Raw genomic sequence first — 17644 nt, 5'->3', positions numbered from 1 at the left:
TTCCGAGAAAAATGTCGCTTATGCAGTACATTAGTGTAATGAATACGGTAAGGCGTCTAGATCACCATATGACTATAGTATGACAATAAATTTATTTTTCTTACGACATGGCAGACGTCAATGGCATCTGTGTATCGTTTGGCCTTGAGGTAGTTGAAGGCCAATTTGTAGCCTGTAAAATAGTAAAAGATATTTGGGAAGTCGTCAAATATACTAAAGAGTCAAACTTTTTTTTTCTCTGCCCCCCCCCCCCATCTCCCCACCTCTCTCTCCATCTCTCTTTTTCTTTTAGGGTAAAAAATGTACCATTTTCCATCTCTAGAATATCATTAATGTCTCCTGTCTGTGAAATGTTGATAAGAGGCATGTTATCAATTCCATCTTGTCACCTTACTACTATTCTGTGACTTCGTATTGTCAGATTAGAAACAGCTTGCTAAGCTATAAATGAATGACATACTTCATAGCAGATCTAACTACCTGTGCTCGCAGACAACTTTCTGTGTCAATAAAGAGAATGCTATCGAGGCAGAGCACATACAAGAGGGCTCCCCCCAAAAAAAGTTCCACATTATTTTAAGCTGGGGAGAGAAAACACAAACACCTTATTTACAACAGCATGATTGACAAATTCACCAATGAATGTTAAATTTGACTTATTTTTCTGCTTTTTCGTTTCAACATTTTATTGCATGCGAAACAGTCGCACGTGGAAGCTACACTGATTTAGCATATGTTCCAAGAAACCAAAAGCTCTCTCAAGCTGTGCCGGAATACTCGGCACAGTAACACACGGGCAGAAGCTCTACCTTCATAGCTTTCCCTTGATTGCTACAGAAAGTTGTCCGTGAGTATAGCTGACATATTTCTTGCCAAGCCTCACCTCCAACAGCCAAGCCTCAACAGTTGCTGAACAAGAGACATCTCAGGTTGGAGTGAGCACTTCAACAAGGGGACCTGCCTTCATCAGGCCAGCAACTGTTGCCAACTGGGAACTGCCGACTGTCACTTGGTACCCCGATGGCAACAGGTGACATTTGGCAGTCTTCGTCAGGGTAACAGTCGCTGCCCCTTGTTCGACCACTGCTGATTACTTTGACTCCATATTACTTCAAGCTTCTGTCTTGTTTGGACTGCTCAGTCTCAACTTTACACAACAGCCCCCAATTGGCGTTCAAAAGCAGTTGCAGAATTACCAATTGCTGGGTTGTTCTGACTTCCCTGTTTCCAAGCGTTCTCATAGTACTGAGCAGCGTCCTTGTAACTCTGCTCCTTCTCCATGATGTAGCCCATGTATTCGTAAGCCTTGGTGCAGGACTTAGGGTGCCAACATGTAAAGGAGCAAAATAAGGTGAAGTTCATGTGAGAGTTCGGTTGCAGGTGGCATTTTTCTCACTTGTCTGAAGGTGTACTCATCACTGGTTTCTATTGGCTCTAGTTTCTAGAGACAAAGTTTCTGTCATTTTTATCAAGTGTGAACCAGCCATTCACGAATGGCTCTTGGCGTAACATTTCTACACTGAAAAGCCGCATGTAGGCTTCACAGATCAATTCTCATCTTATGATGAAGTCCACTCACCGTTTTGGAGGAGCTGCTTGAATTGTCAAGCAAGTGCTTGAATTGCATTCGAAGTTCACCAGATTTTACCAAACAAAAGAATGAGAGAATAAGTCATAATGCTTCATGGTGGATCATAGCTTAAGGTGTCGGATATAGCAAGCAAAATTCCCTTGAACTTCCAGATGAATGCATGCTTCAATGGCAGAGCAAGGAAAAGCAACTTATCAATGGAGTTAGTTGATTCTAAATGATTTGTGGAAAATGCACGCCCACTTTGAATTAAGAAATCAAAAGTCAATTCTCTGCCACAGAGGAAAACTTGCTCTCAATAAACCAGTAGGATTATCTTTTAGTAAAGCCACTGCCATTTTTGCAAGTGGATGACAAGGAGAGATCAAGCTGTGCCTGATTATAAATCACGGCTTTTCTGAAATTTTTCATTAAGAGTCCAGTTCTCCTTGTCGCATTCATGCACATTAATGTACTAGAACTAGAGCAATAAAGTGATCCATGTTTTATTATTCTTTATTGAAAAATCAAGTTAATTTCGCATTCATACTTGGTCATGGCTCCTATCCTGATATTTGCCGGTATGTTTCAGTGAGTGTTTGAGTGTTCATGAAGGCATTCATGAATGATAAGTGCCGAATTATTTTGGGCTGGAATAAAGCATCGATGTTATTCCTCTTATGTTCTAATCAGCACTTCCCCCCCCTCATATTTTTTTTTTTTTATGGACATGTTGCCCGTGTTATCACCATGATCAGCTTGTAAGTTCGGCAGAATGAAGCAGAACCAAGCAAGAGGAAGTTGTAGACAATTTGCTAGAAGCTTACAGATGCTGCCATGTCGGGCTACTAATACGTGAGTAGTGTGTACTTGCTATCAAGATGTTTAGAACAAGTTTCAAAGCAATGAAGTAGTTGCACAGACATGTCTGGCTTTACTCTCCAGTTACTTACTTTGTGCAACCACAAAGAACAGCTGGGAAGTTGTTTTGTTCAATGCCAGTTTTTTACCCCTTTATTTCCCTAATGGTGGTGAAAAATTTGCTACACCAAGTGCTGTGAACATTGTTAATGCATAAAAAAATAATGACTGGGACAATATTTATGAGAATATATGATATGAAAGATTTTGTGCCATGTGTGTTAGTAAAGCTATTTTATCTACTAACACATAGCACAACATTTATTTATTTATTTATTTATTTATTTATTTATTTATTTATTTATTTTTTACACTAGTGCAGACCTTGCTTTAGGTCTAGGCAGGGAATGCACAAGATATAATCATCAAAATCAATACAAAGGCATACAAACATCATTGGAATGAACATAAAGTAAAGTTTGCACATTATACCAAATACATTATGTAAAATATATCGTGAAATGCCATTTCGAAGTCATCAGCCGCTAGTACACTCACAGGTAAGGCATTCCACTCTCGTAGTTTTCGGAAAAAAATGAGAACTTAAAAGCATTAGTATGCGCAAAGTATGGGGTTAAGCTACGATTGTGGTGATGACGAGTTCTATGTGTTTCTAAAAACTGTACATAAGGGGTGGGAGAAATGCCTAGTTTGCCCTGAATTAGTTGGTGGAGGAAGGATAAGTGGGTGATCATATGTCTTATATGGAAAGATGGAAAGGTTGCATACGGTTGTTTGTCATAAGTTGATAAGGGTAACGGGTTTTCTTGTATTTATTATACATAAAGTGTACTGCACGTCTCTGTACTTTTATTTAGTTATTTACTGTACTGCCCTTTTTCTAATTCTGTTTATATCTTTTTTTGTATGGAGGATCCCAAATGATAGTGGCATAGTCAAGTTTTTGGTCTTGTGAGTGTATTGTAAACTAATAATTTGCAGCTGCTAGGTGCACCTCCAAGTTTATAGCAAAGAAAACCAACTTTGTGTTTGAAGCTTTTTTTATGAGCTTTTGAAGGAGAAATGACCAGTGAATAAACATATTTTAACTGCATGTTGAAGTTGTAACATGCTCACCTTGTTGTGCTGCAGGACACGTTTGAGAAGGTCAGTTGATACATCATACTTTCCGGACTGTAACAGGAGAACACACAACATGAAGCTGCATCATACTTCGTAGCATAATTGTAGAGGCCTGTCTTATTGCAGTTGTTCATGATCAAGTTTTCAACAGATGCCCACTTGCAAGAAATAGCTCACTTATGTTCAAACCTCTGTTTTGCAAATGTGTTTAATGCATTGCTGACAGTTGTAGACCAAGGGTACTTAAGCAGGTAATAGAAATTATGAAGATGATAAAAGGTGTGGCGGCAAATGTAAAGGCTGGATATCAATACTCTGGGGTGAGAGCACTCAAGCATCTTGCTTTCCGGACGTTCGCTTTGCCTCCTACGTCACTGAGTAGGCGGTGTTTAATTGGCGCTCCCGCTTCACTGAGCAGACGACCATTGAAGAAAGCGTGGTGCCGGTGAATCGCAAGAGTGCAAGTGAATGCTAAGAAAACAAAATGCTTGTGCAATCTTGCCCCTGCAAACATGTTAGCTGTTTGCCTTCTTCTGCCTTTCAGCAAGTAGTGGTGGCTGCAGTTGTGTTTGGCAGTAAAGGTGTGGCTGTGATAAACAGAATACAGAAGTTATGAGGCTTGATCGCAATAGAAAAAGCATATTGTGCAGCTCTGATGTAGACAATACTTCAAGCATTTATGTATACAATATCTTAGCCACTTGTTGCATAAGTGAAGCTTAAGAGCACTATACAAAAAAACGAAAGTATCGTTGATGGGCTGAGCTTGCACTTGATTGCCAGAAATTTGCAAACAAATGCAGCCCGTCTATGGAATGAAAGTGGTTAATGTCAAATACAATATCAGCTACACCCATTTGCTCTTTCAAATATACCTGGATGTAAATGTCAGCAAGAAGAATCCAGCACTTCTCCAGGTATTCTGCATCCTATATATATATATATTAAAAAAAAAGAAAGGAACAAAACCTTGGTTTATCACTATGGCATACATTTCTACAGTCAAATTTAGAACAGTTTGTTGCATTCACACTGACCCCAAAGTTCCAGGGTGCTTTCATCACCCGTTTGAGCTGATTTCTGGCTCTGGGCACCTGCTTGAGTATCATCTGGGCTGTTGCTATGCCCAATATGGCACCAACATGGTCCCTCTGAAATACAGTGGTGAGATTGTGGAAACAGGAGCTGGATTTCTGGGGGTTTTTATTTTTGTTATTTTTCAGTTTCGGTATCAAAAATTACTATACTTGCTCGCTTTTCGTAACGGTTCCACTCGTGCTTTAAACATAAAATTTTGCATGGAGGCTCCTCAGTGTCTACATTATATTCAATTATGCTTTTCAAGCAGTCCAAAATTTATTTGCAGTTCACTTTTAAAGTTTTTCTTTTTGAACGCAACTAATGCCATTCAAATTGTTTCATTGGTTGCCTAATATGGGCATTTCTGGTATGTGTGTACACTTGTAAAAAGACCCTCCTAATTGGGGAAAGCACAACTAGCTGTGCTAAAATTGAATTTGCTGACTTGGAGGCAGTTTATGTCATCTGATCACTACCACTTCCTCTAGACTGCAGTTCTAGGATTGACTGGTATCTCTAGGTGCACATTATCTGTCCATTTTCTGATTGTTTCCAAGTCAATTCTAAACCCGTATTTCTAGGCAAACTATAATATATCCACAAAATGAATTATACAGAAACACACAAGGTGATTGAAGGAAAGCTTTCATCCATTATATTGTAGTTGGCACTTTAACATACAGGTAAAAGACTTATTTATTCCATTGGCCATTGCATTGCAGCCTGCCTTCCACGCTTCGTCTTCCTTGCTGTCTTCCCAAATGTGCACACTTGTTAATCTCATCACTCATTGGCTCTTCAACATGTTCCACCTGTAGTAATATTGTATCGTGAAACTACAAGGAAAATCCTCGCAGGTCCTTTGGAAAGAAAGCTTAGCAATTGAAGAAAAGTTCTCTGTGGTCCATGTATCAAATACAGGGCATTACTGACTTACTCCACAATATGAGCTATCCAGGTTGCTAGCAGTCTACAGTGAAAGGGCTGTATACAGGTTGCCCTACATAACTTTAGCCAAAGTTTTAAAAATGAAAGGCATTCTGGACACGAGTTGAAACGAACGCATAATGTTGGCACTGGCCTAGAGTTACTCAGGCTATTTTTTATTTTCCCCTTAACTAAAAGATTAGTTATGTTTAATAAATTAACTTTTTAAGTATTGGCTACAGACCCCAAGTGCGACATGCAAATTTGTAGAGTACCTTGAGAAACCTCTCAATAAATTGTTTCCAACACGATATATCCCACGTGATCTTTTTTTTTCTACTTTCCAAAGAAGGCCCATGAAATATGAAAAAATACCATGGTGACGGAGCACTTGCACACTGTTGTTTTGCTGCTCTCAAGCATGCGATGGATGAACAAGGTTGGCTGCAACGAGACTGGCCTGCTACAGGGCGTTATGTCTGGTGTAGGTAGCTGAGCATACGGCTTTTATCGCATGACAGTGCAAATGCATGCTGTTGGCCGAGAGGTGCCAAAACAATAAAGCGTCTAAGGAGATGAAAGAGAACTAGAATATAGCTTTATCTTTTTATGCTTGATATGGGCAAGAGCTGGCAGCCTGCCAATGAAGTGTAATGGCATTGGGTGGGGAGGCGGCGTTAGGGCCAGAATGATTTTTCCAGTGAACTTCAATTCAAAAAGCGTCCTTTGATTATAATGCGTGTTCGAAGAGGTCACCATCTGCTGCAATGCACATTTGGCATCTCATAGACACATTATCCGAGGCGTTCTTGATCATGGTATCAGGGATGGAGTTGCAGACTTGTCTTATTTTTTCTTTTAGGTTTTATGATGTTGTGGTTGGGGGGGGGGGGGGGGGGGCATCTGGTATACTAAATCCTTGACATGGCCACAGAGAAAGAAATTGAGGGGAGTTAAATCTGGCTACCGTGCTGGCCAAGCAATGGGCCCATGCCGTCCAATCTACTGCTGCGGGAATACTTCATGCAGCCATTTTCAAGCTTTGCTGCTGCCATGCACGGGAGCACCATCATGCTGATACCAAATATCCTTGATCCTAGCCAATGGAACTTCGCAAAGAAAATCCTCAAGCGCCCCATCAAGGATGTCGTTGACGTACCTTTCACCTGTAAGCGTGTTATCAAAAAACACAGGGCCAATGATAGTGCCCCCATAAATTCTACACCACACATTAACCGACCACTGATATTGGTATAAATGACCAGTGGTATTGGTGACGTGTCTTCAAAACCCAATGAGGGTTTTCGTCGCTCCAGTAGTGAGCGTTGTGGATGTTCACTTGGGCATTATGTGAGAAGGTAGCTTCATCAGTCCACAGCATTTTGTTGACAAAGCCAGAGTCCTTTTCCATCTTGATCCAGTTTGCAAAGTCCTTTCAATTTTGGAAATCGCGCGGCTCCGATATCTGGTGCACCTGCATGTGGTATGGATGAAGTTGCCTCTTCTTAAGTACTCTCCACACTGAAGACTTTGACACTCCAGCTTCAGCACCCACACTACGAACACATGCATGTGAGTCTGAAGAAAACTTTGGCAGACTATCTGTCTCCACGTCCTCATCCAGGATTGAAGATTTATGTAATTTCTTCGTAAAAGTCCCAGTCTGTCTCAGCGTTTCATATGCACGCACATTCGTCATTAAGCTTGGACGTGTACTTAGATGCCATCGTTGAAATAGCTCAACAGCGCGCCTTCTATGTCCACTTGACGCACCTAGAGTCAAAACCATATCCACTCTTTCCTCATTGGAGTAAGCCATATGTGCTGCGCAACGTTGGGTCACAGCCAAATAGCTTTGCTATGGAGAACATGCAGGGATACAGGTGCCTGAGGAGCACTGGATATATTGCAGTTTGCTGGGATTGGTTCAAACGAGGTACATAAGGTATGATCTACATCCGGTAAAATGGAACAGCCTGCGGGCGCACTCTCTCAGGGACTGACGCGCCAGTCACGGTGCACAAGTGTGAAGCCAGACGCGGCCACCCGATACTGCGACCACGAAGTGATGCCCACGTGGGGGGCGCGAGATCAAAAAAGAACGCCTGTTAGACAGTATGTGTGAGAAAGAGAGCGGATGGGGTCAGTGCGAAAACAGTAATCGTCTGAAGAAGACATGCGTAATCTTCCTTGAATATAGCCAAGGTTTTTTTACCATTAGTTAGTTTTGTCCCTGTGTGATTTATCCACTGCTATTCGAGCCCTAAGGTTTAAAATTGTAGCATCATCGTTCAATTCGAAAACTACTAAAGGTCATTTGTGTACAATGGCAAAATTGTACCAGGCGTCGTCGCCTTCCATCGTTCCCACGCACTTCACCTTCTCCTTCTTTCAAGCAGAATCAAAATGCTGCTTTCTTCTTTTCTTTTTCGTGGCCTTAGTTTATCACTTCGGCAACGCTCAGCCAGCAGCGTGCATTTGCACCGTCATGCGATAAGAGCCGCATGCCGAGATACCTGCACCAGGCATAATGCCCTGTTGCAGGCCGCCTCGCTGCAGCCGACCTTGTTCATCCATCGCACGCTTGAGAGCAGCACAATAACAGTGCGCAAGTGCCCCGTCACGTGGTGTTCTTTCATATTTTGCAGGCTTTCTTTGGAACGTTGAAAAAAGGACCATGTGAGATGTATCGTGTTAGAAACAATTTATTGAGAGGTTTCCCAAGGTGCTCTACAACTTTGTGTATCACACTTGGGGTCTACAGCCAATACTTAAAAAGTTGATTAATTAAACATAACTAATCTGTTAGTTAAGGGGAAAATAAAAGATAGCCAGAAGAACTCTAGGCGAGTGCGAACATTATGCATTCGGTTCAACTGGCGCCTGGAGTACCTTTCATTTTCAAAACTTTGGCTCAAGTTATGTGGGACAACCTGTATAGTTCAATGGCACACTGCCAGCTATAGGCCTCCTTGTTAGCAGATATGGTAAAGTGGCTGCTCTGGTAGGGAGGTCCAGCTCTGGGTTTCATTTTTGGACTAAAATGAATTTTTGTCCTGCTTCAAAGCTTCCTTTCTGAGAAATTTTCCCTTTGGAGCTTCAAAGTATATCCTAGTGGATGGCTTCTCATATGAGGTAACATGCTCAATATTGTACAATTCAGGACAATATGTATTCCCCTCTGATTTATGGTCTTGCTTTCTTTTTCTTTCTTTCTTTCTTATGTGGGAGGAGCACTTCAAACCAATTCTTGTATTGTCACACCAAGTGATAGCACATGATTGGGAACACAAATATACTGCAACAAATGTTGACCGCTCCAAATGTTATGCGGCTAATTGTTAATGTAATGTTATTGTAGTCATCAGCATAATTTATCTCTACTGCAAGATGAAGGTCTCTCCCAGGCATCTCCAATTACCTTCAACTAGGATTAGCTGATGCCATCCTATGCTTGCAAACATTCTAATTTCATTGTGCTACCTTATTACTCTACCATTCTCAACTGTGTTTCTCATCCCTTGACACCCCTATGCATTACATGGACTGACTGCAGGGGTTCCCTTTTGAGTTTCAAGGTATGTCCCAGTGGATGCCAAATTTCCTTCTATCAACTTACAAAGCAAAAAGAAAGGGAAAATTGTCATCCACCCATCTTGAAGCACGAAGCTACAAAGGAAACCCATACCAATTTTTCAGAAAGCCTCGCAGCTGAATAAAAATTCATCCTGAACGAATTTTTCTTCAACTGCAAGGCTTTTTTTCCAAAAAACCGGTATGTTTTGTGTGTGTGTGTGCATGTGCACATGTGCGTTGGTGGTGCTTCGTGCTGTAAGACTGGCGGATGACAATTTTCATGAACTTTCATGAACTTCCCTCCACCTCTAGGGCTTCCACAGAAGTGGTTTGTCAGATTACAAAGAATGGAACAATAGTTCACTTTGTTTCCTGAACTTTGATCTACATTTTGTTCATTGCCAAATTTTAATACTCAGCTAAATTATAGGTCATATTCTTTGGTTATGATAATAAACAAGGAGACAGGACAAGACGCAACACCTTGACATGACAAGTGCCTTGTCCTGCCTCCTCCTTGTGTCATCCTGCTTGCACTGAAAGTTTATTATGAACACACACCAACCAACCTGTCAATGCATTCTGCTGAACTATCCTTAGGAAGCTTTGCCTAATGGCATGGACGTAACCTCAGATGCAGTTGAATTACTAGGTACCTCATTAACACAAGGTAGCACTTGCAGCTAGGGACATTGCATGTGGCTACCAGAAAAATTGCATACTTTCATCATGTGTTTACTGTGTTCACAGAAACATTTGGCTTACATTTCGTTCTTCGGAACTGAATTGCAGGAACTCATTCAAGGCAATTTCAGCATCAGCTTTTGACTTCTTGGCTAAGAGCACGAAGTTACTCATAAGACGAAAGTCTGAGTCATTGCACATCTTGGGTCTCAGCTCCTAAAGGTAAAAAAGTGCACTGTTTCTTCGTTCCATTACTACTTTTAGCCACAGAATTAAAGCATGCAAGAAGTGTAGGAACGAACAGTCAGAAGTCTCATTGCAGTTTGAATTGCTCCTTCGTGGTAGTCCACCTTAGCACCGTCTCTGTGAGAGAGAGGAAAGGGGGGGAAGCATTTCGATATGTAAGATACCATCTGCTGTGCCGCTTTCTGGAAACTATGCCTTCTGCGCCACAAACTCAGTATAGCTCTACCTAGTGTTAAACTACTCTCTTAGTTTTCCTTAATTAGGCCAAAACGTGGAGTACGCTTTCATAGTTTGGGACCCTCACACAAAAATTAACATTAAGAACCTAGAAAGAATTCAAAGACAAGCAGTACGATTTATTTACAGTAAATTTAAGGCTACTGACTCCGCCACTGCATTACTATCTGCAAACGACATTGAACTATTACAAATTCGAAGAAAATTGGCTAGAGTTTCTTCCAAACTTAATTAATCACAGGCTAGCCTAAGACACCGCAAAATATGTATCCCCCTTGATAAGCAGACCCACTCGACACCACTACCCTCATTCTCTAACACCAATTTTCACAAGGACTGACCCTTTTCGGTACTCTTTTTTTCCACAAACAATAGCTGACTGGAATAAGCTGAAGCATATCCCCAGCACCTGTGACCTATATGCCATTTGTGTAAATAATGTTGTCATTTCGTGTATTAATTACAGTTGTATTATAATCAAGTTTAAATTTCTCTTAATCGTCTATCTTATGACCAAAAAATTTGTGTGAGAAAGGTGTTACACACTTGTTTCATCCTGTTCTGTGTAAATAATCTTGTGTATTTTGCTCACCCTGCTTGGACTTCTTGTCCGCAGTATTTTATAAATAAAATATATATTGTCTCATTTTTCTCACTTTGTAGTGAAGGCACAAATTAGTCACGTAAAAACAAACCTCCTCAGAAGAACTGCACTACGAGGAGCAGTTTCCTGATGTACATTTCATAAAATGCTGGGGATGGCTACACTTCATTTGCATGATCTATCTCTAATATGTAAGCTGCACTTGATATACCTTACCCTGTGATAATCCCGCCATTGTCAAATGTTTCGCCACCAATAGTTTCATTGTCTGGATTGATGCATATCTCTATCATGTGATAAGTTGATATGAGGCCCCAATCTGGGTCATAGCGGGCCTTGTTGAAGCTTTTCATGGCTCCAGCTGGATTTCCTGTGTACCTGGACAGGCATAAGCACACAATTGTGCGTCAGCTCATAGCATTCAAGCTTCTCAGGACACCATATTCTTGTTTGCATCTTTACGTGAATTACAAGCTTGAACCACCTAAAACTAAATCATGGATTATTCAGGACAAAACCATGATTTGTTATGAACGGATGTGTACTCTAGGCATATTTTCATTCACCGTCTGCCGAAATCGAAATCATATCTGCTGATAAGACCTAAACCAAGTGAAAAACCTTAGGATAACGGTTTGTTGCACAGCATTTGTAATATTTTCTTAGGCAGCCTACTGGCTTACAGTTGGCTCCTCTATCAAGACATGAGACTTCAAGATGAACATAAGTGTGCAAGCTAAATTTTCATCATTCAATGACCTGTGAAGGTACTTTTGGCTGAAGACTCCTCATTGTCCTGATATTACTGTGTTCGGGGTGTAAATTGCAAATTATTCTTGTTTTGGGTTTCCAGTCTTGGTGCCTGCTGACATTATAGATTGCGCATGCCACATTACACAATTTTGTTTTCTCTACACAAATTAGAAGTTCGATTCTTAGTTCAGATTTCCTACATTAACAAACTTTTTTTTTTCTATGGAAAAAACATTTAGGAAATTTAGGAACTATGATCCACAGGTCTAACCTGGCTCCAACTTTTATCTTTTATGTTTCTTTAAAGGACATTGAAAATGTAGCATTTGAAACAAAGGATTAGATTTCTATGTTTTAAATAAAATGAGAAGTTATGTAAACATGAACTATTGTGCATTGAATATTACTTTAGCAAAAGTACCATTCATGGAGTCCTTTGCAGTAGAAGTAGCCCCCATTGACTCCAGAGCGTGGCAATAGATTGCTGGCCTTCTTAAGAAACTGATCGGCTTGGTCCAACTTGCCTAGACGTCTCATGGCTTCTATAAGCCTGGCTAGTGCAGGGTAATAGTCTGCAATGAGATGGGCATCAACTATCATTCTATTTCAAAAGATCATGAAATATGCTTTACGACTGGAACAAACTTTTGACAACCCTAGAATCATGTGACAAGTGATGTACACTCTTGAGCAAAATTGTTTAGAGACCACAACATCAGTCAAAAATTTCAATTTCTTATAGCACAGCAATGCAACATGGAACTGTCCCGATGTGTTGCGATAGTCAAACAGACCCACACGAGCTGCACCACTTGATTTCAGCCTGCATGCCTGAGCTGCAAAGAAATAAAATTTCTACGGCCTCTGTGGACTTCAAAATTTCGCTTGTGAGTATATGTGTATTTATTCATCTCGCTCATTGGTAATAGCCATAGTCTCTTTATGCAACAGTTTAAATATAACAGGGCTTCCACGTGGCACACTATTTCTGTTATCATGTATGTGGCTACAAAGCATGGTTGAATGGCTTTCTATGTTATTTTAATTTAAACAATTAATTAAATTATCGTGTTTTACGTGCCAGAAGCACTTTCTGATATGTTATCTTACTGTAGTGTGTCATAACGTTAGCAATTTGTAGGTGCCTCCAAGCTTACGTATTCAGTGTAAGCTTCTTTCACTTTTGTTAACATTGCTGCTGTTTCATTTTGTCCAAATGTTCTCAGGATCAGGATCATCGATGGAGCATACACTGCCTTGGGTAATTGTGTATCCATGAGCTTCATTCTACTGTCTGAATATGCAAAATCCTTATCAAGGAAAATGGAAAAGAAAAAAAATCTCCAGAATCCATCCCAAATTAACTGTCGATGGTAATGCATCAGCACTGAATCAATATGGCAACACAGTGTATTGCCACCGTCGAAACGAGGCATCTATGAGACCTCTACTACTATGGGACTCCTCTTTCGTGCTTCCCCAAGAACGCTCAGTGCCATCTAGCGCTGCCACTGCGAAGCCTGCATGTGACCTCCAAAATGCATGGTGCCTGGAAAATGCTTCATGTAGCAACTGGGATCCTCTCTTGCGCTTCCTTCTGGACATGCTGCACTATCTAGAGGCACTGCTGTGCAGTCCATGCGTGGCCTTAAAACGAGAAGAGTGGTGTACCGGGGCCTGCGAATACTGAGAATTGTTTCTTCGCTTGCCACATACTCAGTGGCACCTACTCAGTGACCCAAATTGGCATCAAAGAGGTTCATTGGAGACTAACACAGACCAAGCGGCAAATACCCACTACTCCAGGTCGGCATCAAATAGTTTCCTTGAGCAGCAGTACCTACCCAGACCCGCGTCTACAGTGATCCATGTCGGAGTGAAAGAGGTTCGTTGAAGAGGGCAAGTATGTACAGGGAGAGAAACAACTTTATTTGCCACTGCAGGGTTGGAAGTTAGGGCAGGTAGGCTATAGTGTGGCTCCCAGGTAGGGGGCGATGTCTTGGGCACACGAGACGAGTTCCAGTTGTGTTTTCTTGTCTGCTCCTGTCAGCAGCTGATTCCAACCCTCCTCAGAGGGAGCTGGCAGTAATGATTGTGGGGGAGGGTCACCCTCGCATCCCCAGAGAATGTGTGCCCGAGTGGCGAACACTCTGTGGTCACACTTAGTACAGACGGGGTCGTTATCCCCTCCAGTGATTAAATAAAGCCTAGAATGACTGAGAACAGAATCGGTGTGCAGTTTGTGAAGCATGGTGGCTTGCGCTCGGTCGAGGTCGGGTTGGGGAGGCAGGCACAGGCATCTCGTCTCCTTGTAGAAGTTAGTAATTTCAGCATAGGATGTGGGGGCCTCTGCGAGAGCATCCGGGTTCGAGAGGCCTGGTTAGTTAGGCCTCAGGCCTTTGAACCCTGTAACAGCACATTCTACCACTGACTACCCAGTGACCCAAGTAGGCAGAAAAATGGTAAGATACAAACACACATAGATAGAAGCATACATACATAAATAAATAACCCCTGGAAAGTGCATGAAGTACCCTAAGAATGATAAAACATCAACAAACTATGCCATCAGCTCACCTGGTTTTCTCTCTAGCAGCTGCTGAAAATGAAACATGGACGATTCCAAGTCTGTTTTCCTGAACATGAGATCTGCCATCATCTATGATCGAGAAGCAACGTGAAAGCAAAATGAGAGAATGTACCTTTTGATTCCACTACCAGCATTTCTGCCATTTTCACCATGAAATTAAGCATTAAATGGCATTGTCTTAGTTGGAAATGAAAGACCAATTCATGCAACATACCAGTGTGGCAGTATCATTGTTCTTTTCAAGCTGGAGAACTGTGTTACAGTACTGCTTGGCTGATTCAAGATTGTTGGAGGTCATCTCTAACTTTGCAAGAGCCAGGAGAATCTGAGAAATGGAAAACAAGCAGTCACATATGCTTTTCCTGTATTCCTTTAGGCATTTATTAGGAGCAGCAATGAAGAATGCCAAGTTTTAACCAGGGGGTGCTATGTCCATTGGATGAAATGTCCAGTTCATCCGCTGCTGAAGTCCTGATTGACTGGGTTCGTACGCGTGAAAAGGAGATAGGTGGCCCCAGCCAATCCGCAGTGCAGCAGGAAACGATATATACATGTCCACTTGGTGGGCACCAGTGGTGTAGCCAGAAACTTCATTCGGGGGAAGGGGGGAGGCTCACGACAGCTCGGCCTCCTCCTTATAGAATTTTTCGAGGGATCAAATACACGAATAATGACGGCACTGCCGTTGCCAAAGATGCAGCAAACAATTTCTTCAATGCTAGATGCTGTCAAGACAAGTAAAATATGTATTTTTTTCATTAAAGAATATACTCGCAATAATTGTGCCCGAAATAACCGATATCAATGCTTCCATGTTTTTTGTCTATTTAATAAGTAAATAAAATATCACAAACTTCAGAACTATATCAGTTCGAAACCAGCAAAGCAGTGCATGCCGCTGATATGAAAAATATGAAGGCCATGAAATGAACAAGTTGAAGACACATATTTTAATGAAACTGTCATTCAAGAAACTTGTTTACATTTTTGCACATATGCGACGGCCAGGGAAAATCTCAATGACACTGTCCTTCATTCCAGTGTATTGCGCAGGAGCAGCTGTCACCAGTCGTGTATTGTAATTGCAACAAAACTATAGTTATAACAGAGAGCACATATACGAGGGTGAGTCAAATGAAAGTGAGCCAGTGCAAATATATGACAAATAGGGTACTTTATTTAAAAGTAGTCTCCATGAGATTTAGACATTTGTACCACTGACTAACGAGTTGCGTGACTCCCGTCTCGTAAAACTTCTTCGGTTGCTGCTTCAAAAAGTCTGTAACCGACTCTTTTACGTCACTGTCTACATGAATCTGGTTCCCTTGAGCTGTTTCTTCAATTGCCCCAAAAAGTGTGGAAGTCGCAAGACTGCAGGTCTAGGCTGTATGGCATATGTTACAGCGTTTCCCACTTGAAGTTTGCCAGTTTTGTGTTAACCACATTAGCGCCGTGGGGACGGGCATTGTGGTGGAGCAAGATGACTCCATTCATCTATTTCCTACGTCGTTTGTTCTTGATTGCAACACGCAGCTGATCCGGTGTTTCACATTATCAAAAATGATTAATATAGTCTCTCCAGGTTTAGCAAATTCAGTGATGGCCCCTGACAATTTAAAAAAAAAAGTCAGCACCTTTCCGGCAGAAATGACAGCCTTTGCTTTCTTTGGGGGTGGTGAATTCAAATGTTTCTACTGTAAGCTTTGCCATCATGTTTCAAGCTCATAGTAGTGGCACCATGATTCATCCCCAATCACAATTGCCGACAAGAAGTCGTCACCCTCATTGTAATACTGGATCAGATGAGTCAAGGCAGTGCCGAACCTCTCAGTCTTCTGGCCATGGTTCCTAATCTTCATCATTCATTACGCACACAGGAGCTGATAACCGAGATGTTCATGAATTATAGTGTGAACCCAACTGTGATGTTCACACGCTCTGCCAGTTCATTACTGCTTACATTCTAAAAGAGCTTACACCCTTCGAGGCTTATCTTGTCCCACAACAATAATTGTCATCTGCCTTGCTTGCGTTTCCTCTCTTGAAAACTCGGCGCTCACTACTTTCCTGTCGAGAATGCTGTGTCAAGCTGCTAACGCGCAAGCCGTTCGTGACTAGGAAGTACCTGGCTCACAGCATTAAAGAAAGGAAATGCAGGCAAGAGAGATGACGATTAATGTTTGGGGACAATATACAACCCAAAGGGTGTAAACATTTTTAAGATTGTATCCTCCTGTTCTTGTCTAATCAGCTCATCAACCTTTTCGAACGTGTTGGAGGTGATTGCACAGTGGCTTTGGCCCAGTCTTGGACTGTCTTTGCAACTTGCACATCCATCTTTGAACCATTTGCTCCAACGCTTCACAGTGGCCAATGAAATGCAATGTTAAACATACACGGCAGCCATACGGCGACTAATTTCTTTTTTGGGAAATACCTTCAGCTGTCAAAAACCTCACGACACCCTGCTGCTCAACTTCTGGAGCGTCCATTAGGTCACGCAACCATGTTCAACCCAGTGTATGAGAGCATTAAAGAACATTTATCCTCACATCTGCATGTCACTTTCGTGAATGAGAGATGCCTGTGTGCTACACGCATGCCTCGCAGATAATTAACCGAACCATTATTGCGCAGGGCAGGTTGGCTCACTTTCATTTGACTTGCCCTCATACATTAGAAATGCAAAGCTACAATAGAATATACAAATGCGAAGATACAGCTTGTTAAAGGCAAAAAAAAGCATCGCTGGAAATAAAGTTCACTGCACGTATACACAAAACCTCACAACAATATATTTAAATGCACCTATAAGTCTCTGATAAATCTATGTATCTAAGGAAAAGTCACTGTATATAATGCATCAAACAAGGCAAATATGTTGTGGAATCACAGATTCACATATCACAAAATTCAAGACCCCCCCCCCTTCCTCCCTCTCCTTCCGCTTCCACAGCACATACAGCACGCGGCACGGGGTCACGATTTTATCGCCCTTGGACTTTATATGGAACATGAGGGTGAAGGTAATGGCAGGAATGTGCCTGGAGTGTCCATATACTTGCTATCATAATAATATAATAAGAGTATCCGGCAAATGAAGCGTCCTGTGGCCAGTTATTTTTCACAAAAGAAGAAGAAGTAATAAAATTGAATTTTCACCATGCGACAATTCGTTGCGATGCAACAATGTCTTGTTTCCTTTTGTGGAGCGGGGACACCAAAATGAAAAAGAACTCCAAGGAAAGCATGTTGGCCACAATAGAATGCCTACTTTAGGCACCAAATGTGGCTACCGAAGGAATATCAAAGAAAACCTGAAATGCTTGGTCCACAGGTAACCATGCGCATACTGCCCGGTATCTTACAATGG

At 41.6% G+C, this 17644-nt stretch overlaps 1 protein-coding gene across 6 annotated transcripts in view; it reads right to left on the bottom strand.

The window, feature by feature from the left end:
* Nucleotides 1–17644, bottom strand: part of LOC142582683 (tetratricopeptide repeat protein 21B-like) — a 45352-nt gene that overhangs the window by 321 nt on the left and 27387 nt on the right. For 5 of the 6 annotated variants that reach the window (XM_075692624.1, XM_075692625.1, XM_075692627.1 and 2 more), the window contains 11 exons: nucleotides 14486–14596; nucleotides 14259–14340; nucleotides 12103–12253; nucleotides 11145–11306; nucleotides 10144–10204; nucleotides 9923–10057; nucleotides 4612–4725; nucleotides 4450–4503; nucleotides 3569–3625; nucleotides 1197–1317; nucleotides 105–172 (listed from right to left, as the gene is read on the bottom strand). In XM_075692624.1, coding sequence (XP_075548739.1) covers nucleotides 105–172; nucleotides 1197–1317; nucleotides 3569–3625; nucleotides 4450–4503; nucleotides 4612–4725; nucleotides 9923–10057; nucleotides 10144–10204; nucleotides 11145–11306; nucleotides 12103–12253; nucleotides 14259–14340; nucleotides 14486–14596 — 1116 coding nt within the window. The remainder of the gene's footprint in view (nucleotides 1–104; nucleotides 173–1196; nucleotides 1318–3568; nucleotides 3626–4449; nucleotides 4504–4611; nucleotides 4726–9922; nucleotides 10058–10143; nucleotides 10205–11144; nucleotides 11307–12102; nucleotides 12254–14258; nucleotides 14341–14485; nucleotides 14597–17644) is intronic. The other variant, XM_075692629.1, reaches the window with a different exon arrangement.

This window comes from Dermacentor variabilis, chromosome 5 (assembly GCF_050947875.1).
Source record: "Dermacentor variabilis isolate Ectoservices chromosome 5, ASM5094787v1, whole genome shotgun sequence".
Lineage (NCBI taxonomy): Eukaryota > Metazoa > Arthropoda > Arachnida > Ixodida > Ixodidae > Dermacentor > Dermacentor variabilis.
The sequence above is the reverse complement of the archived record's forward strand: the minus strand, read 5'-3'. Positions and strand labels throughout refer to the sequence as shown.